Source organism: Delphinapterus leucas, chromosome 14, assembly GCF_059928025.1.
Source record: "Delphinapterus leucas isolate spDelLeu-1000000601 "Yukka" chromosome 14, BTC_Dleu_Yukka2, whole genome shotgun sequence".
In the NCBI taxonomy this organism is placed as follows: Eukaryota; Metazoa; Chordata; class Mammalia; order Artiodactyla; family Monodontidae; genus Delphinapterus; species Delphinapterus leucas.
The window spans coordinates 21,852,046-21,874,109 of record NC_143142.1 but is presented as its reverse complement, the minus strand read 5'-3'; the positions used below and the strand labels follow the sequence as shown (position 1 = coordinate 21,874,109).

Below are 22,064 nucleotides of genomic sequence, written 5' to 3'. Positions count from 1 at the left end.
TATTGCAGTGGCTTCTCTTGTTGCGGAGCATGGGCTCTAGGCACGTGGGCTTCAGTAGCTGTGGCTCACGGGCTCTAGAGCACAGTCTCAGAACTTGTGGTGCATGGGCTTAGTTGCTCCATGGCATGTGGGATCTTCCTGGACCAGGGATTGAACCCGTGTCCCCTGCCTTGGTAGGGGGATTCTTAACCACTGTGGCAGGCAGATTTTTAACCACTACGCCACCAGGGAAGTCCCTTTTGGTTTTTTTCTTAGTATAACTTTAAATTGCCAAGGAAAAGCCTGAGTACATTTTTGCAATTATTCATTCATTCTCTCAATCAAAATATACATGTATAAATATGTATGTTTATAACTATATGTACATATGTGAACACACATACATATATAGTGATACATTTGTATTTAAGGTACTATGTTGGCTGCTTCTTGGAAAGTTTATTGTCTTTCACAGCACAAAAGTTAACTATAATATAAAGCAAGGCTTCCCTGGTGGCACAATGGTTGGGAGTCCACCTGCTAAGGCAGGGGACGCGGGTTCGTGCCCCGGTCTGGGAATATCCCACATGCCATGGAGCGGCTGGGCCCGTGAGCCATGGCCACTGAGCCTGTGCCTCTGGAGCCTGTGCTCCGCAACGGGAGAGGCCACAACAGTGAGAGGCCCGCGTACCACCAAAAAAAAAAAAAAAAAAAAAAAAATATATATATATATATATATATATATATATATATATATAAAGCAGACTGTGAAGAATGTCCATGATCTCTTGTAATTCAGACAAGGAACCTCTCTGGATTATCTAAACTTTGTCTCACTAAGTTTCTTTGTTTGTAGATTCCTCTCTTTGGTGCTAAGACTATTGGCCAGAGAAGTCCTGATGGACCAGTGCTGAGCAAAGCTGAATTTGTTGAGAAAGTTCGTCAGAGTAATCAGGCCTGTCATGATGGAGATTTCCACACAGCTATTGTTCTGTACAATGAAGCCCTAGCTGTTGACCCTCAGAACTGCATCTTATACAGCAATAGATCTGCAGCCTATATGAAAATCCAGCAGTATGACAAGGCACTGGACGATGCAATCAAAGCCCGACTTCTCAATCCCAAATGGCCAAAGGTAGAAATTTCATTTACTTTCACAGAATCTTTTGTGCTTATTTCTTATTTTAATGTAAACTTTATTGACTGAGTACAGTTATTAATTTTTTAATAGTCTGTACTTCAGCAAGATGTGGAATGGCTTCACTGAGCTGGCACACTAGTGAATAGCTTCTTTTTTTTATGCTTTGGAAATATGCTTTCCATGTCTAAGTTTAACTCTTTTCCTGTATGTTTGAGATATAATTTTTTTTCACTCAGTTTATTGATAGGATGCGTTCTAGTTATTTCTATAGGTTTTGGACATCTCTTTTTTGCACAGATATTTTAGATGGAGTATTATGATCAGCCACATACAATTACTTAACATAGTTCCAACCCTGTTATAAATTTTGACTATTCAGATAATATAGAAAAATACTTAGGACTTCCCTGGTGGCGCAGTGGTTAAGAATCCGCCTGCCAGTGCAGGTGACATGGGTTTGAGCACTGGTCCAGGAAGATCTCACATGCTGCGGAGCAACTAAGCCCGTGCACCACAACTACTGAGCCTGTGCTCTACAGCATGAAAGCCACAGCTATGGAGCCCGTGTGCCACAACGACTGAAGCCTACACACCTAGAGCCTGTGCTCCGCAACAGAGAAACCACTGCAATGAGAAGCCTGCACACTGTAACGAAGAGTAGCCCCCACTCGCTGCAACTAGAGAAAGCCCATGTGCAGTAACAAAGACCCAACACAGCCAAAAGTAAATTAATTAATTAATTAATTAAAAAAAAGAATTTGGTCTTTGGTTCCTGGAGGGAGATTCTAAACCCTTGGAATTTCTTGAGTGATAGGTGTGTGTGTTATTCATGAGCTCCTCAGATCACTACTGAGTTTATGCTAATGAATGAGGTGACTCCAGATGGGGGCTGGTCACCAAACAGACTACCCACGTGATTAGAGAATTGTGGCTTTGAGCCAGCCCAGCCCCCAGGGAGAGGAGGGAGACTGAAGATTGAATCCAACCACACTGCCAATGATTCAATCAATAATATTTGCACAATAAAACCCCAATAAAAACTCTGGACACCAAAGCTCATTGGAGCTTTCTGATTGGTGAACACATTGATATACTGGGGGGGTGAAACACCCTGAATCCATGGGGAGAGGTCATGGAAACTCTGCACTCAGGACCCTACCATACCTTGTACTATGTGTCACTTCATTTGTATGCTTTACAATGCAACTGTCATCATAAACATAACTTTTCCCTCAGTTCTGTGAATCATTCTAGTGAATTATTGAACCTAAGAGGTGTCACGGGAACCTCCTGGATTTGTAGCTGGTCTGTCATAAGTATAGGTGGCCTGAGGACCCCATGTGATGCTGGCATCTGAAATAAGGGAAATCTTGTTTGACCTAATCCTGTGCCCTTAAACTTGTGGAGTCTGATGCTAACTGTAGGTGGTTAGTGTCAGAATTACACTGCAGTATTGCACTGGTGTCAGAATAGCAAGGGACCCAGAAAGCCAAATGATCTTAAAAAAGAAGAACAAAGTTGGTGCATTCAACCTCTTTTCTGTGATGAGAAAAACACACAGAGTTCTGAGCTGCTGCCCAGGCATTTTACAATGTGATAACCTTGCTCACATCCAGAGTCTGAACATCTAGATAAGGACTTGAGTTTAGCATCCCCACTGCTAAGTTCCCACTTTGCTTTCCCCAGGGCACCTCTTAAAGTAACCACTTGAGAGTTAAGCCTGTAAAAAGTTAATCACCTCCGCCCCAACTACCTAATAAGTAATAGGTGCTTACTACCCTGCTCTCTATCTCCTGCTTACTCCTGACCTGGGATGGAGGACTGCCCTTCCCCCAGCTCATTGTAAACCACCTCCCTTTCTGGGATCTGTAAGTAAAAATTCTTGTGACTTTACTTCCTTTGTGTGGGTATATTGAAACTTTGCCTTTAATCAAAATCACCCTGTGGGTTTCACTTTCCAAAGTGGGAGCTCGGATGCTGAGGGAACTACCTGGGGATCCCAAGTGGGTGGTTTGTGCCCCCTTATTCAGCAGGTCATAATCTGCATATTCTTAATTCAATACACCGGCTCCAGCTTGTCAACACACTTTCCAATTTCAAAACAGTGGGGGACTGGTATAAGGATAGACATATGGATCTACAGAATAGAATTCAGAATGCAGAAATGTACTACATTTATGATCAGTTAATTTTAAACAAGGGTGCCAAGACAATTCAACGTGGGGGGGATGGACTGTTCAACAATGATTTGGGGACAATTGGATAGTCACTTGCAAGAGCGAGGTTGGACCCCTGCTTCACATCATACATAAAAATTAACTCAAAATGGAGGAGAATATTTAGAAGTAAATATTTGTGACCTTGGGTAAGGTAATGGCTTCTTAGATATGACACCAAAAGGATAAGAAAAGATTTATAAGTTGGGCTTCATCAAAATTAAAAAAAAATGTGGTTCAAAGGATATCATCAAGAAAGTGAAAAGATGGTTCACAAAATGGGAGAAAATATTTGCAAGTCATATATCCAATAAGGGACTTGTATCCAGAAAACATAAAAAAAATTCTTACAACTCAGCAATAAAAAGACAACCCAGGGACTTCCCTGGTAGCCCAGCAGTTAAGAATCCACCTTAAAATGCAGGGGACGCCAGTTCGACCCCTGGTCGGGGAACTAACATGCCACGGGGCAACTAAGCCCGAGCACCACAATTAGAGAGAAGCCCGTGCACCACAATGAAGAGTCTGTGTGTCACAATTAAGACCTGACGCAGCCAATAAATAAATAAAAAGATAACCCAGTTTTAAAATGGGCAAAGGATGTGAATTGACATTTCTTCAAAAAAGATTTACAAATGGCTAGTAGGTACATGAAAATATGTTCAACAACATTAGTCAGGAATGCAAATCAAGACAACGAGATACCACTTTATACCTACCAGGATGGCTAAAATTAAAAAGACAGACAATAACAAGAGTTTACAAGAGTGTGGAGAAATTGGAACCTTCATACACTGCTGGTGAGATTGTAAAGGGTGCAACCACTTTGGAAAACAGTTTGGCAATTCCTCAACAGACTAAACACAGGGTTACCATATAAAATTCTACTCCTAGGCATATGCCCAAGAAAAATAAAATATATGCCCATATATAAACGTGTACATTTATGCTAAGTGAAAGAAGTCAGTCACAAATGACCATTTATCCATCATGTGAAATGTCCAGACTAGGCAAATCTACAGATTATTATTTGCCTAGGGAAGGCAGTGGGGAGGGGAAGGGGAGGTGGGTTGGGAAAGGTACAAACTCCTTTTTGAGATGACAAAAATGTTTCAAAATTAGATCCTGGACTTCCCTGGTGGCACAGTGGTTATGAATCCGCCTGCCAATGCAGGGGACACGGGTTCGAGCCCTGGTCTGGGGAGATCCAACATGCCGAGGAGCAACTAAGCCTGTGCACCACAACTACTGAGACCACATGCCACAACAACTGAAGCCCTCACACCTAGAGCCCATGCTCCACAACAAGAGAAGCCACTGCAATGAGAAGCCAGCGCACCTCAGCGAAGAGTAGCCCCCGCCTGCTGCAACTAGAGAAAGCCCACGCATAGCAACAAAGACCCAGTGTAGGCAAAAATAAGTAAATAAAGAAATTAATTTAAAAAAAGAAAATTAGATCCTGGTGATGGTTGCACAGCTCCATAGGCTAAAAACCATTGAATTGTACACTTTGCATGGGTGAGCTTCAGGGTATATATATCTAAATGCAACTTTTTAAAAAAACAAACCCAGTAGAAAGGTAGTGGGGGAATAGCCAACCTCACCTATCTCATAGTCTTGGTGGTTTCTGACATTTACTGAAAGGAACCCTATAGTTATGCATGACCGAGTTGGCTTAGGTCAGTGTGTGTTACAAACTACCTTGCTTGTTACTGGTATGTGCTATTTTTTTCTAATATATATATGTATACCTAATATATACCAAATTTCCTAGGGAATTTGGTAACTCTTGTGACTAAGAGATCCATAGGTGTTATAGTGAGGTTTCCTCTCCTCTGAGAATTTGAAACTAAGGAAGCCAGACAAAATAGAAAATATTATCACAGGGATGAAAGCAAACATTATAAAAACAGCGTAGAGGGAAATGATGGCTCCTCAGCCAACACTTGCAATATAATTGGTGGTCAGGACCACTTTTCCTTCTTTCTTTTTTTTTTATTGTGGTAAAATATATATAACATAAAATTTACCATTTTGACCCTTTTTAAATGTACAATTTTAAGTGCACAATTCAGTGGCATTAAGCACATTCGTGTTGTGCAACCGTCACCACCATCCACCTTCAGAACTTTTTCATCTTCCCAAACCTACACTGTGTACCAGCTGCCCATTTTCTGAAATTAGCGACCCGAGTTTGATTTTCCCCCAGACTATTACTATGTGAACTTGGAAGAGCTACTCTGCTCTTCAAAGCCTTAGTTTCTCCATCCATGAAATGGGGATGATAGTTCTTGCCTGAAAGGGCCCATTTGAGGATTCAGTAAGAAGCGCAGTGTAGCGTGCTTATTAAATGCCCACCCACCAGATCTGTGTCTCCTGCCCAGACAGTCTTCCTCAGCTGTAAGCCATCCTCCAGGTGCCTATCGAACATCTATAGGAAGTTCCAAGGTCACAAATACAACCTGCCCAAGTGGAGCTCAGCGCCCCCCCCCGCCACCGCAAGCTGCAGCCCCTCTTTCTGGGTCAAGGTCTCTCCATCCCCCCAGTCCTCACACCAGACACTTGAGTCCCCTTGACTCAGCCCTCATCAGAGCCCTATTAGCTGCCGAGTCCTAATGGTCCCATCTCCTAGAATGCTGTTGAATCTGTCCCCTTACCATAATGCTTCCTTCGTTAAGGAACCATCAGCTCTCAACTCTACCGAAGTCCCCAGATGGGTCTCCTTTACTCCAATGTCTACACTGCTTCCCCTGATCTGGCTGCCTCCTTCTCAACAGCATCTTTACCCCTTCCCACTCCCACCCTCACCCTGTTGCAGTAAGATTCTTCTTTACTTGCATGCATGCCATTTCTCCTGCTAACCTACTTGAAAATGCAAATGCCTCTAATCCTTCAAGATTTAGCTCACTGGTCAAGGTTAGGGACCCCTCCTCTCTGCCCCCATCTCATTCTATGCTTCCCACTAATATTTGCTGAGAGTACTGCCAGGCCCTTGTGCTGAGCACTTTGTGTGCATTATTTTATATTCTCTTCCCTCCTGATGTCAGATCTGTACTTCGTCATGATTGAGGTTGGTGCTATGGTTATCCTTGTCTTACAGGTGAGAAAAATGAAACCTAGAGAACTTAACTGCTCAAGGTCATACAGTAAGAGGAACTACCAGATACAAAAACCAATTCTGTCTGATTCTCTGAAATCTGCAGTATCTCAAATATAATTTGTAACCTAACTTCTTCCTTCCTTGGTTCACTGGGTGAACGGTCTCATTTTTTACCCTACTGCTCTCATATCACTTCCTCTGCAGCCCTTTCTCACCTCTCTCCTTTCCCCAGCTGACTTAGCTCTTTCTTGGTGTTTCCATGGGCAGCCCCAGGGAAATTTCCTGTTAAAATCCCAGTTCCAGCTTCTCTTGAAACAATCCAGAGATTGTCAACACCATGTCTGAATCTCGCCATGGCAGCAATTACCAGGGTTGAGTAGCATCTTCCGCCTCATCCCCAGCTTTGAGATGGGGCGTGTGCTCGCAATTCTTCAAAGATCTCACCCCTCTCTGATAGCAGCCACTTCCGCCACCATCACCCGTGTGTGTTTCCTCCCTGGAGCCCTCACCCCTCTGAACTCTGCTGAGTCTCTCTTGCCTCCCAACAGTGATACCTAGAAAGGAAAAGATGGTGTCTTCTCTTTATTTTTTCATCTGGCCACATCTGATATATCCAACATGTTATCAAAAGTGACAGGACCAAAGGAATTCTTTGTCAAAGCAAAGCTTTAGGTCTGAGTCTGCTGCAGCTATTTGTCACTTGCTGCTGAACACACTACGTGTCACGACTGCTTTGTCCACTCAGCAGCATCTTTCTCTTTGCCTGGTGGAGGCCACGGAGACAGGAAAAAGCCCTTTTGCAATGGAGGTGCTTTCCTCTCTGATTATAGATTCCTTGTTATATAATTCCCTCACCTGTGACAGGACCGCCCCTTGACTTCTGTGCAGAAAAGAGTTAACCCAGCACCCGCAAGATTGCACATCCTTATAAAGTCCTGCTTACAAGGTTGGCCCTTGGCTGGTGTCTGGGAACTTGGATTTGGGGAGGGTTTCCCTATTTCCAGAACTGATAAGAGTGGCTCACTCTGCCTAAATTGTTTGTACAAACAATGTAATTTATGCTGAGTACCTGTTTTCTTTCTTGGAGTCTGGAATTTTGGCACATGCTAGACAAAGAGTGCTTATGTGACCGGCACCAAAGAAAAACTCTGGGTACTGAGTTTCTAACAAGCTTCCCTCCCTTGCAGACAGCATTTTCACACGTGTTGTCACAACTTGTTGCCGGGGAATTAAGTGTGCTCTCTGTGATTCCACTAGGGAAAGGAGCCTTGGAAGCTTGTGCCTGGTTTCCGTCAGACTTCACCCCATGTGCCTTTTCTCTTTGTTGATTTAACTTTGTGTCCTTTTGCTGTAATAAATCATAGCCATGAGGACTATGTACCCAGTCCTGTGGGCTCTCCCCTTGAGTCGTTGAAACTGGGGGTGGTCTTGGGGACACCTGACAGGCTCTCTCTGCTTGTCTGGATGCCATTTCCCCTCTTCCCTGAAGACTTCTTCCCTGGTTACCACACCTGGGAGTGATCTTTCCCTGTGCCCAGTGAAACTGTATGTGCAAACTTTGGAAACAGAGACTTGGATCAAATCCTGCTTTGGCTTGGCATGGAGCCCCTCTTGTAAAGACTGTTTAGTCCCCTTGGCTGGTACTTAATCTCGGCCGGTTCAGCTTCCCTAAGAGCAGAGGCTTTGCAGACAAGGCCTGGGTTTGAATCCCTGCTCTTGACTCTCTTACCTTCTGGGAGCTTGCTTCTTCATCTGTAAAATGAAGAATTGGGTTTACTTTGGTGGAATTGGGTTTACTTTGATGGAATCATGCAAAGTACTGCCCATAGTGCCTGACACACAGTTAGTGCACAGCAAATGGGAACTTTTATCATTGTTTTGGTTATTGGTGTAGAAGTCTTCTCCCCAAATAGACAGGAAGCATCTCACTGTTCTGTTACTCTCTCAGGTTAGAGCATTCTCTTACACAAAGTAGGTGCTTGAAACTTTGTTGAAAGGTGAATATTTACTCTGCAGTAAAAGACATGACTTTGTTGCCAAAATAAAAACAAAAGTAGTCATTACCATTTAAAAATTCACACTTGAGTGCTTATGTGCCATGCACTGGGCTAAACAATTTGCATAATTTATTCCATTTAATCTTCACAATGACCCTGTGAGTGTGTTACTATTATTATTATCACCATTTTAAAGATGAGGAAATGAAGCTTAGCACAATTATGGACTTATAGCAGATTAGTGGCAGAGCTGTAATTCAAAACCAGGTGTAGGGGCTTCCCTGGTGGCACAGTGGTTAAGAATCCGCCTGCCAACGCAGGGGACACAGGTTTGAGCCCTGGTCCAGGAATATCCCACATGCCGTGGAGCAACTAAGCCCGTGTGCCCCAACTACAGAGCCTGCATGCCACAACTACTGAAGCCCATACACCTAGAGCCTGTGCTCCGCAACAAGAGAAGCCATCACAATGAGAAGCCCGCGCACTGCAATGAATAGCCCCCGCTCACTGCAACCAGAGAAAAGCCCGTGTGCAGCAACGAAGACCTAACGCAGTCAAAAATAAAATAAATAAAATAAACAAACAAATAAACAAAAAACCCCAGGTATAGTAGTCTGCTCAGGCTGCCGTAACAAAATACCACAGATTGGGTGTCTTAAACAACATAAATTAATTTTCTCACAGTCTGGAAGCTGGAAGTCCAAGATCAAGGTGCTGTCAGGGTCAGTTTCACTATCCGTTGAGGAGTCTCTTCCTGGTTTGTAGATGGTAGGTGTCTCCCTGGCTTTCTCAAAGGGCCTTTCCCTGGTGCATGAGTGTGAGAAGCCTGAGCAAGGGTGTCTTTTCTTATAAGGACACTAATCTACAAAACCAGGGCTTCACGTGTACAACCTCATTTATCCTTAATTACTTCCCTAGAGGCACCATCTCCAAATACAGCCACACTGGAGGTTAGGGATTCAACATATGAATTTTGAGGGGGACACATTCAGTCCATAACACTAGGCCTATTTGACGCTGGAGCAGTCACAAATTAGTCAAAACTTCCGACTTGTTCTGGTGCAAGAACGATGTGGGGTTAGGAGGTAGGTGCTTAATTTCCTTAACTCAGTCAGAAACTTTAACCCAAATAGGGCTGCTAACCTTTCAGAGGTCTAGAAGCGTCCCTCCCGTAGGGCTTTGTCAGGGAACACTTGAAAGGGCTTCTGGATTTAGAAGTCCAGCTAACCTTGGAGTTTAGACTAAAAGGGAAAGAATTTGGAAGAGAGGGGAAAAATAAGTAATTCCACTGACTCAGAAGCCATGTCTCAGAAATAAAGTCTTTCAAATTTATTCCCCCAATCAGAAATGTTTGCTTAGGACTTCCTTGGCGGTCCAGTGGTTAAGACTCCATGCTTCCAATGCAGGGGGCATGGGTTCGATCCCTGGTCTAGCAACTAAGGTCCCACATGCCATGCTGTGCGGCCAAAAAGAAAAAGAAAATAAAAGAAATGGTTTGCTGGGAGGTCCAGTGGCCTTTCCAGCTGATGGCAACAGGTAAGGGAAAGTTTCTTTGAAGTTCCTCCAAAGATGTTGTTTGAAGCAAATTTGTTTATCTGATTTCTTTTTGTGGTCAGATTGTTTCGGTTTTGATCTTTGTTCCGAAGGATGGAAGAATGTCTACAGGCATATTTCAAACACTACTTTCATTTTCTCCTTCTTTTCAGAAACACCCAAACTAATCAGGACATTTGCTTGCTTTGTAATTATTTACTTAAAGGACTCCCTGTGTGTGTTCAGACAAGTAACTCGCTCTTCTTGTAAACTGTGAGGGGGCTGGAGATTGTACTGATATTCCCCAGTACCATTAAGCCAGACAGCTGCTGTGGTTCATCTGCCTTCAGAAGATCCATAAATCCTGAAATGTTAACTGAGTATAACTGGATCAGGATTCACAAGATATAAATTCTTAGACAATGACAAGGGAGGATGCAAAGCTCTAGGAGTAGTATTTAAACCTTGGTTCAGAACCCTGAATTTTTTCACTTATAAACAAGCAATTCTCTCTAAGAATTTGAATGCTGTTTCTCAGAATTTTTAATACGAATTTTCTATTTTAATCTTCCTTGATCCAGAGACTTAAAAAAATTTTTTTTTTTTCTTCTGGAAGTGAATCAAGAACTTCCAACTGAATTTCCGAAGATCCAAAAAGGGAAGGGAAGCTGCTTCCGGTGACAGGAGAGCAGCTGTTCAGGAATAAATTAAAAATGCTCCACTCCACCAAGGTGGAGCTGAACATGTGGTTAGTGTTTAATACCAGACTAATTCATTTTTTTTTAAAACAGTTATTAACTTTTTAAAACTAACTTTTATTTTTGGCTGTATTGGGTCTTAGTTACAGGCACGCGGGATCTTTCGTTGCGGCATGCGGACTTAGTTGCCCCGCGGCTTGTGAGATCTTAGTTCCCCGACCAGGGATCGAACCCGTGTCCCCTACATTGGCGGGTGGATTCTTAACCACTGGACCACCAGGGAAGTTCCCAGACTAATTCTTGATAATATTATCTATATTTCATGTAGATAAAATGCATTTATGTATTTAAGTGTAGACCAAAGAGACCCTTAGGCAGCTTTGCACGGTTGCCAAACAGAATTCCTTGAAGGACACACTAACAAGACTTTTATTTGTGAACGTCATGCCATTGGAAGGAAGATGTGGTTCTACAGCAGACGGTGGCAAACCCATGTCAAATCTAGCCTACTGCCTGTTTAGTAAATAACGTGCTACAAGGGCAGAGTTTATTTGCAACAGACGTGGTATGGCCCACAAAGCCTAAAATATTTACTACTGGCCCTTTGCAGAAAAACTCCCCTCCCCTCGAGGGCCTCGAGTTGGCCTTATTTCCACCTCCTCATCCACAGGTCTAGATGAGGAACATGGTATATCAAGTATCCCATGAAGAACCGATCACTCAAACCCTGGCTGGGCTGTGCTTCTGCTGACATGACAAGCTTTGCAGTCCACTAATGCTTGAGCCACAGGTTTAATTAATATGGTCAAAGCGGGCTTCCCTGGTGGCGCAGTGGTTAACAATCTGCCTGCCAATGCAAGGGACACGGGTTCAAGCCCTGGCCCGGGAAGATATTGCATGCCGCGGAGCAACTAAGCCTGTGTGCCACAACTACTGAGGCTGAGCTCTAGAGCTCGCAAGCCACAACTACTGAGCCTGCGTGCCTAGAGCCCGTGTTCAGCAAAAAGAGAAGCCATGACAATGAGAAGCCCGTGCACCGCCAACGAAGAGTAGGCCGTGCTCACTGCAACTAGAGAAAAGCCCACACACAGCAACGAAGACCCAACATAGCCAAAAAAAAAAGAAAAAAAGAAAAGAAAGATGGTCAAAGCGGTTGAAACACCTCTACTCTGAATCAGCAGAGTCCAGAAAAGAAATAGATATAAGAACTTTATTTTTAAAACTTTAAAATTAGCAACCATTAGAGGGGAATCTTCTTTAACTTAATCTTTTCTTCAACGTTTGAAAAGTATCTCATCTTTGTTAAAAGTTCCTTGGCTTTTTCAAAATCATCTGAAATAAAGAGAGACATTAATGCGAGGCTTCATTTCAAGCAAGAATAAAATCACTCTATTATCCAAGGCAGCTGGATCAAAGCTGAGCCCTGGGCTCTGGAAGGCTGATCAATTACTCAGATTTGAGAAAGAGAAAACATCTGGATTGTTCAGGGGATAAAGGGCTTAACCAAAGGGAGCAAAAGCATGCTTCTTCACAGGATTCAGACTTTAAATGAGAAGCTGCTCTTCTTCTTCAGGACAATACCCAATAACTAAGTTGTGTTTTAAGAGTTTTCCCCTATCATACATGGTGGTCTAACCCTGACGAGGATGTGGAAGCACCTGGTGCTTCCTCTGTGCCAGGTGCTGCGATACAGAGCTGCCCCCAGGAGGCTGGCAGTTCTGGAAAGATGCCCTTAGACCCGTGGTTCTTGACTGCGGGTGATTTCTCGCCTGTGGGGATGTTTGGCAATGTCTGGAGACGTTTTTGGTTGTCACCCTGGGGAGGTGGCACTGACATCTAGTGGGCAGAGGCCAGAGGTGCTGCCAAACAGCCTACAGTGTACAGGACAGCCCCCCATGACAAAGAATTATCTGGCCCAAAATGTTGGTAGTACCAAGGTTGAGAAACCCTTAGATTTATGTGTAATAACATAATATACCATTATATTTATATATGGTTAAAACTACCAAGAAAAGCAAGGGAATGGTTAGTACAAAAATTCAGGAGAATAGTTGCTACCATGGAAGGGGAATGCAATTACAAAGGGCCTACCAGGGGCTTGAAGGCAGTGGTCGTTTTTTTTTTTTTTTTTTTTCTGTATGTGGGCCTCTCACTGTCGTGGCCTCTCCTGTTGCGGAGCACAGGCTCTGGACGCGCAGGCTCAGTGGCCATGACTCATGGGCCTAGCCGCTCCGCGGCATGTGGGATCTTACCGGACCGGGGCACGAACCCGTGTCCCCTGCATCGGCAGGCAGACTCTCAACCACTGAGCCACCAGGGAAGCCCCAGCTCCTCGTTTTGAGTGGGGATTGACTCCCGGGCTGGACATTTTCTTTTTCCTGGCTCCTTGAGAGGTCTATTTGACCCTGCTCCTCCCATGGGAACTTGTCAGTCCTCCTCCTTCTTGAACTTCTACTGACTGCGTGTCACCATGGTGCTTGATCTACCTCTTTTCTTGCTGCTGTGACTTTATAGGCAGATCTTGTTTTATCACGCTTTGCAGATACTGCGTTTTTTACAAATTGAAGGTTTGTGGCAACCCTGTGTTGAGCAAGTCTATGTATAACATTTCCCCAACAGCATTTGCTCACTTCGTGTCCCTGTGTCAGACTTTGGTAATTCTCCCAATTTTTCAAACTTTTTCATTATTATTATATTTGTTCTGGTGATCTGTCATCAGTGATCTTTGATGTTGCCATGGTTAAAAGATTATGACTCACTGAAGGTTCAGAGGATGGTTAGCAATTTTTAGCAATAAAGTATTTTTTAATTAATTGGTTTTATTAGACATAATGCTACTGCACACTTAATAGACTACAATTAGTGTAAACAAACTTTGACATGCAGGGAAATAAAAAAAAAATTCATGTGACTTGTTTTATTGCAATATTTACTTTCTTGTGGTGGTCTGGAACCAAACCCGCAGTACCTCCGTGGTCTACCTGTACTTAGGAAAAACTGGAATTTCTCTGGCTTCTTTGAGACTTAAGATTCCCCACACTGGCTCCTTTAAGACCTCTCGCCTCCTCCTCCCTCCTCTCACCACCTTCCATATTCCCTTCCACTCTCTCGCATCCTTTGATATGCCCCCCTCAAGCCCCTACCTCCTCAGTCCCTCTGTCCATCCTACCAGACCTTTCCCTTCCCACTCCCGCCCCCCAACTCCCTACAAGCACTGGACTTTTGGGCCTCCTGTCCCCATCAGGGGCTTGCAAGGGACTCAGGTACCTCCGAAAGCAACCACCTGAAGCTGAAAAGAAAAAAAAAGCTAACTGGAAACATATTTAGTCCACAGACTCCACTAAGATTATGTATCAGGGCAAAAAAACCCCACCCCAAAACAAAAAAACAAACAAACAAACCAAAAAAACCTTTAAAAAACCTCTACAACTCACGTTGAGCAGGCAACCTTTAAAACTTGCTCCATCTGCCAGAAACTCAATTCAGATAAATATATAAAATAGAGCAAAAATGAGAACTACCCATATAAACTAGAGAGTTAAAATTTTTTTCTTTAATTTCCCAGTTTTACTGAGATATAATTGACATAAAGTCATATTAGTTTTAGGTGTATAACATGATTTGATATATGTACATATTGCAAAATGATTACCACAAAAAGTTTAGTTAACATCCATCACCTCACATAAAGTGAGTTTTGTATTATCTTATTTGTGCCTGACTCATGGCAGAATTTTTAAATGAAAACTGTAAGATCTATTTGCATCTGTTTGTATATTTATGTATCTATACATATACATAAACATATATTTCCCTACCTTCAGATGGTATTATGAAATTAATTTATAAAATCCTTTGAAGGAACTGTATCCTAATTTGCTTAGAGAGAAATGAGTACTTACATAAATTCAATCTTCCTAAAACTTCCAGAAATATAAGAACGAACTCAAATGTTTTCAATTCCATGTAATTTGGGTAAATCTTTGGTAAATAAAACTAGTGTGATGTTCTTGGTTTAATAAAATGGATATGTCTTCAGAGTTGTTAACATTAAATATAACGCAAGCATACATTTTTTTTTTTTTTTTTTGCGGTACACGGGCCTCTCACTGCTGTGGCCTCTCCTGTTGCGGAGCACAGGCTCCGGACGCGCAGGCTCAGCGGCCATGGCTCACGGGCCTAGCTGCTCCGCGGCATGTGGGATCTTCCCGGACTGGGGCACAAACCCGTGTCCCCTGCATCGGCAGGCGGACTCTCAACCACTGCGCCACCAGGGAAGCCCAATAAAGTCTTCTTGATTTTGAACTGACTTTTAAGTTTCTGAGAGGTCCCCTGGAAAACCTCAAAGGATTTGTTCTCTCACCTTGTAAAAAGAGATGTTAAACTGAGTAGGTTTATTTGATATATTAAATTACAATGGAAGCAGTGTCAAAGAAAAGATACTTAACCTTCCCTAGGTTATTTTTATATGGGTTAAATGTTATTATTTCAGAAATTGTACAAAGTTCTTAGAATTTGTCAATGCCCTCATTATCCACGATACATCCTGGTAAGATGTTATCGCCCAAGGCTTCCCTGGTGGCGCAGTGGTTGAGAGTCTGCCTGCTGATGCAGGGGACATGGGTTCGTGCCCCGGTCCGGGAAGATCCCACATGCCGCGGAGCAGCTGGGCCTGTGAGCCATGGCCGCTGAGCCTGCGCGTCCGGAGCCTGTGCTCCGCAACGGGAGAGGCTACAACAGTGAGAGGCCCGTGTACCGCAAAAAACAAAACAAAACAAAAAACTATGGGCTTTTTCGTCTCTCTCTCTCTCCCTCTCCCTCTCCCTCTCCCTCTCTCTCCCTCTCTCTCTCTCTCTCTCTCTCTCTTTTTCTCTCTTACTCCTCTTCCTCTTTCTCTTTCTGTGCTATGTGAGGACACAACAAGAAAGCAACCATCTGCAAGCCAAGAGAGCTCTCACCAGAGCCCAACCACGCTGGCACCTTGACCCCAGACTTCCAGCCTCTAGAACTGTAAGAAAATAAATTTCTTCTGTTTAAAAAAAAAAAAAAAAAAAAAGATGTTATCGCCCAGTTATTATTTTAAAATGTGATATGTCACAGAAACAACCAGATTTCCTTTTCAGTTGTGTTATTTTTATAATAACCTCTCATCAGATCTTTAACTATGGCCATTTTAAGTCTTTTGCTATCCATGGATGGTTGTTACCTTACTCTGATGCTTTCCTAAAAGCTCTTACAACCAGCTATAAGCCAGGGTACTTGTGATCAATAAACAGGTACTGTACCAGGTACTCTGTGGTACAGGCTTCTGATGGCATTGCTTACATTACTGAGTTCAAATCAGTCGACTAAGTCAGAATTTCCAAAATGCTAATGAAAAAGCTGATGGGTTCATGAAACTGCTAACCCAAGATCAAGCAGAACAAAATTAACTACATAGGATTGAGTAAACTGATAAGTTGATTATAATTTTTTATTCGAACTATTGCTGGCTTTTAAATGTTCTATTTTCTAATATGAGGAAATCCCCTTTCCTTTTCTCTTAAGCTATCTATGACTCATTAACAATCTAGTAAATTATACACTTTTGTAAACAAAATTAAAACATCTTCTTCTCCCTGCCTGATCCCTCAAAAAGTTAGAAACTATTGTTGAGTATTCTTGTTTTCACGGCAATATAGTTACTTGCATAGTTTCAGTAAGAATCTGTCCTCTTTGTGACAGGACATAATTAAAAATAAGGCTTTGATGGGAATGTCATATTTGAAAATGATGCATAAAGTCATCAATTTTAAGGAAATAAGGTTGATTTTATAGAGATAATGCTTTCAAAGCCCTATTGCAAAAACTGGTCTGGTATCTGGTTTACAGGGTTCCCAGCCTTACAAGGTGATTAAGGGCACTCGGCAGGACCATGAATCTTAGAATATTTGGGGGACGTTGGGAAGACAGGAATTCACCTTAAACTATAGGTAATGCAGGTGAAGAATTCTGATGGAGAAATCTTGGCCTGACTTCCTAGCAGAGAGGTTTTTCAGGTCTAATCTGAGATTCCAGGCAGATTCTAATCTGAGATACAGGCAGACCTCAGAGATACTGGGGGCTGGGTTCCAGACCACTGCAACAAAGTGAATGTTGAAATAAAGCAAGCCACATAAATTTTTTGGTTTCCCAGGGCATATAAGTATTGATACTGTACTATAGTCTATTAAGTGCACAATAGCATTATGTCTAAAGAAACAATGTACATACCTTAATTAAAAATATTTTATTGCAGAAAAATGCTAACCATCATCTGACAACACAGGAGTGCTGCAAACCTTCAATTTGTAAAAAATGCAGTATCTGCAAAGTGCAATAAAACCAGTTATGCCTGTAAAAAGTTCCATTAGGAAAACTTAAAAAGGCCTTTATGGTCAGTTACCATTCTTGCTGCACTTAATAAATAATCAGGCCAAATTTCATGAAACTAAATTTATTTTGTAAACAAGAACAATGTTACTTTATCTTTGATTAAAAAGAGGGGGTGATTGTGGAGAATAATTTTATGTTTCAGTGGAAAAGAATAACACAACCTTGCGAGTGATCAGAATCCTGTCCTGTTCATTGGATTTGAGGTTTATTATCTACTTGTAAACTGAACTGGATCCTCACACATTTTGTCGGCCCTCAGCAAATCCTCAATTCTTCTAGTTTCTTTCAACATCTGGCTACAACTTTCCAAAACAATGTTTCCAATGTTCCTCCCTCCCTCCTGACTTACTGTCACTAAGAACTAAAACCTGACTGCCCAGATCCTCAGTGGGACTCAGGCTGTCTTATAGCTGCCCCTTTCCTCCAGGATCTGGTAAAGTCCTGCAAGCTGAAGCTGGAGGACTTGATAGAAACTTCAAAGAACTCATCACAACGAATCATGGGCAACCTTTGTGCCTGGAGCTGCTGGTACACGGGCCACTCAGAAAGCGCACACCTTCCACACTATGCTTTGGGGAATAACCATGACTGGGATGCTGATGTCTCTGCCATCACCACAAACATTCAAACATAAGCCAGGAGATGCGTCAGACTGCCTCTGCTGTCCTCATGCCACCACCTAAAGATGCTTAAGCGGTCAGTGTCTTCTCAGGTGGCTGCCCTCTGGACTCAGAAACTGGGGTTATAGTCGGCTCCAGACATTGACCTTTGTTTTCCTTTTCATTTCCATAGAGATGCTCCTCATTAAATGCACATTTGCTCATGTCATCCCCCAAATATCCTCTACTATCAGGCCTCAACAGATAGCTCAGCCAGTCCTTCATAAACAAAAGACGATTGAGTGAGAAATGGACTTATGTCGCTCAGAGGAAAGAAAGTCTCTTCTGTCTCTTTCTTGCTGTTTGTTCCAGTCAACACCTGATGATAGGGCCCCTGTCTCCAGGCTCTGTGGGAGGGTGGGAGCCTAACTTCCATAAGGGCCAATTAACAAACCCAGATGGGTTTCATAGGACCAACTCCTTCTTCCCGCTTTTTGTAATATTTCACTTCCCCAATTCTACTGAGCCCCTGTGCACCCCCGCCCTACTCCCTCATTCTCCCTTTAAAATGCCCAGTTACCTCTGTACAAATCAAAATTGAGTTCAGTTCACACTGGACTCTTTTCCCTATCACCATAGTTATTACTGATTCATATCTGTCCTTACCACATTAACTAGTATCTGGCTTTGTTTATCTGTGACAGTGCATCTCTCTGAGTTCCTGCTGTCAATTCTTTAGGTGTACAACCAGAAGTGGAATTGCTGGATTGCACCGTAATTCTATTTTTAATTTTTTGAGGAACTGCCATACTGTTTTCCATAGCAGGTGCACTATTTTACATTCCCACCAGCAGTGCACAAAGGTCTCAACTTCTCCACATCCTTGCCCACATTTGCTATTTTCTTTTTTTTTTTTTTAATAACATCCATCTTTATAGGTGTGAGGTGGTATCTCACTGTGGTTTTGACTTTCATTTCCCTAATGATTAGTGATGTTGAGCACCTTTTTTCTATTTCTTAACCTGGGTGGTGGGGACATGGGTGTTTCTTCTGTTGTTATTCTTCCATTGTACTTATGTACTATTCATTCTTTAAGAAATTGTATTTTATAATTAAAAAAATAAAAGCCCACAAAGGTATAACAGGAACTGGGGGTGGGCCTTGGTGGAACATAATCTGACCATCTTAACCAGTAGGCTGGGGACATGGATTTCAGGCAGATACGTTGGGCCAGGTTCCTGTCTTTTCTGCTATTAATCTATATTCCTACCCATCTTTTTAGAGACACCCCTCCCTCCCCGCCACATTCTGCCTGCTTCTCAGAATAAACTCCTACAGTCCCTACAAAGTAGGCAGTACACTGTGCAAGCTTATCTCCTTGGCCCTCAGTGATCAGACTGGAGTGGACATCTGACTCAAACTGGGGCAATCAAATCCCCCCTCCCAGGAATCTAGATTGGATCTAGAAGACTCTAGTAAGATGGTAAAAGGCCTTGTTCTTATGAGGTAATAGACCAAGGAGGACTGAGGAGTCATCCAGTGGGGGAGGCCAGTTTGGAGCACTGTACACCAATAAGGAAGCAGACGGAACTGGTGTATAGAGGTGGGGAGAAGGATGGAGTGGCCAGCTAGGCCACCAAGTTCAGGACCACAGTCCTGGTTCCAGACTGCTTTCTGGTTCCCAGGTCTTGTTCTAGAAAAGCTCTTATCACACAATACTATACTCATCTCAGGGACTTTGGATTCTGAGAGATAGACTGATTCCTTAGAGTAACCTCCTTTTATCTGGGCTAGTATGAGTTGCGTTCTCCTTTCTGTAGTCAAACGATCCCTAAGCCAAAGGGCTATTAAGCTCTTATTTAAGGAGTGGCACAAGTCAGGATGGAGAGAAAGGCTGTTCTTGCTTAAAAATAGCTAGAAATAGATCTAGTCTCTTTAGCCTGAGAGCCAGGAGCAGTGGGGACAAGGATGAACACGCCCTATTTGCAATCTGGGCACTGCTCGGCCATGGGATTCTCCTCCTGGGCTTTGCAGAAGAAAGGGGTGTGCGGGCTTTGCCAAATGTTGACTGTGCAGCCTTGCCGTCAGAGTCTGCCTGTGTTGGCTTCAGCCCACATCCCTCACCTTATCTTCTCCTACTTGCTAAAGGGGAATGGGAGCACTTTCTCTCATCTAATCTTCAATGGGCGTATCATTGGTTTTGGCACACCCCTTGTTTCTCTAGCAAGACTCTGAATCCTTGAAGGCAGAAATGTAGACTCATCTATATTTTATAGCTCCCATGTACCTGTCATAGGATGGGCATATAATAGCTACTTATTGAATGGATGGTTATACCTCAGTGCTTACAATTTCTTTCCATATTTAAGAAAGTCAAGAAATGAAGGAAGTACCTCTTTCAAAAGCTCTGCTCACATTGTCAGTCAATTCTTTCTGTTTAGCTGAAAAAGAAAAACATTATCTTAATTTTTCTACTTAAATAGACTCATAATATGAAGACAACGCTTTGTCATCTTGTTGTGAACACAACATAGCAGGGAGTTTGGATTCAAGGGTAAGGCCTCATAACCCCTGTCTCTACAGTTCCATGATGGCAGCTCCTGTTTAGTGCAGCTCTGGCTGATCCTAGTTACACTGTTTTTCTATCCATGAAAGGTCTGAGGGGCGATCACCAAAGCTCATAAAATGGCTATAGAAGTATTAAAAAAAAAAAAAAAAAGACAAAGAAGTGCCTTAGATTATCTCCACAAGGCACTCTGAGTCTTCCAGATTTCAGCTAGGAGAAAATTAACAAGCGGGACTTGCCTATCAGCAGGGCATTAGAGTGTGTCAGGCAACTACTAGCAAATTATACAGCCTCTCAGGAAAATGAAACATTTCGATCATATTGTACCTTAAGAGAGAAGATGCCAGATGAAGTAAAGGACAGCTACCTCACATTTTTATTGTTTCCTCATTGGAAAATTGTATGATAAGTGCCTTTTTCAGATACAAACAGTATCAATCATTTATATGGTGCCTGCTTTCAAAGCACTTTCAAGTACATTATATCCCCATGGTAAGCAATGACAGGTACTGGGAGAACGTATATGGTCACATGGTTGGTGAGTGGAGGAGCTAAGAGCAGACCCCAAGTCACCTGACTTCTGGTCCAGTGGTTGCAAACTTGCTTCTCAGGTAGCAACGTGGTGTTGACAAAAGAACACTGGATTAGGAGTCTGGAGGCTCTGAAGTCCTGACCCCAAAACTATCTAGCTCATGTGCTTGAACGTTCACATTACCTGGGCCTTAGCAGGTAAAAGGAAATTTAGGAATTACTCTAAATGAAGGTCAGTGACCTGCTCAAAACTAGATGTTAACTATAGAGCTAGAAATAACCCCCACCATTGATTGGGAACTTACCACGGGCCAGGCACTGTGTCAAGTGTTCTACATGCTTTAAATCAATCGTTGCAACAACCAGTACTAATATTATCTCCATTTTACAGATGGGGAAACTGAAGCTCAGAGGGGTGAAGTCACTTTACTGAAGGTCACACAAAAGGTCAGTGGCAGTGTTGGGACTGAACCCAAGTCCACCTCACCCAGAGCTTCATGAACCTCTGCCTTCCAAAGCCGTGCAGCTGGGCCTTCTGACTAAAAATCCCGAGTTTCTCATTCCCCAACACCACCCAGCCCTAATGTTGCTGGTACAACCCTAGTTGACAGCTCCCCCACCACAACTTCTATTTTACTGCTTTTAACTTCTTTGTTTGTTATTTATTCACTCACTTGACAAATATTTACTGAGTCCCTATTATACTCCAAGTACTACTGCATGTGCTAAGGATGTGAGAGAAGCAAAAAGAAGACACAATTTCTGCCTCTGTAGAACTTCTGGTCTAGTAGAGGAGGCTGATATTGGTCCAGTAATCTCACATAGACCAGTGATTAGTCCTACAAAGGAGGGGTACCCACGACCAAAAGGTATAGACAGAGAGGTCGTCTGCAGATTCTCTGAGGAAGTGAGGATTGCCCCCAGATCTGAAGGAGGAAGAGTTAAATAGATGGGGTAGAGGAGAAGAGGGTTTCGGGCAGAAGCAACAGCATGTGCAAATGCCCTGGGTAGGGAGGTACAAGGTACAGATGAAGAACTAGAAGCAATCTGTGTGGCTGGAGTGGAAGGAGCAAATGGGAGGAAGCAGAGGCCAAGCCATGCAGGTTTCTTTAACCTGAGGCAGGGGGCGGGGAGCCCCTTAAAGTTTTTAAGCAAGGCCAAGGGTGATATGATTAGATTTGGGTTTCAAAAAGATCACACAAGTGACAGGGTAGGAATATATCAGATTGAAGGTAGAGACGGACCAGTGTGGAGTTACTCCAGTTGTCCGGGTGAGAGAGAATGGTAGCT

The 22,064-nt window shown here is 42.9% G+C and overlaps 2 protein-coding genes across 3 annotated transcripts in view; one reads left to right on the top strand and one right to left on the bottom strand.

The window, feature by feature from the left end:
- HSCB (HscB mitochondrial iron-sulfur cluster cochaperone) overlaps positions 1–22,064 on the bottom strand; it is a 33,843-nt gene that overhangs the window by 7,900 nt on the left and 3,879 nt on the right. Inside the window, exons 5-6 of one of the 2 annotated variants that reach the window (XM_022550852.3) lie at positions 20,071–20,118; positions 734–11,996 (exon numbers count right to left, since the gene is read on the bottom strand). In XM_022550852.3, the coding sequence (XP_022406560.1) occupies positions 11,905–11,996; positions 20,071–20,118 (140 nt within the window). In that variant the 3' untranslated portion in view covers positions 734–11,904. Of the gene's footprint in view, positions 1–733; positions 11,997–20,070; positions 20,119–22,064 lie in introns of those variants that run through there. The other variant, XM_022550853.3, reaches the window with a different exon arrangement.
- Positions 754–22,064, top strand: part of TTC28 (tetratricopeptide repeat domain 28) — a 655,470-nt gene continuing 634,159 nt past the window's right edge. The window contains exon 1 of the mRNA XM_089894637.1: positions 754–1,114. Coding sequence (XP_089750763.1) covers positions 1,040–1,114 — 75 coding nt within the window. The 5' untranslated portion in view covers positions 754–1,039. The remainder of the gene's footprint in view (positions 1,115–22,064) is intronic.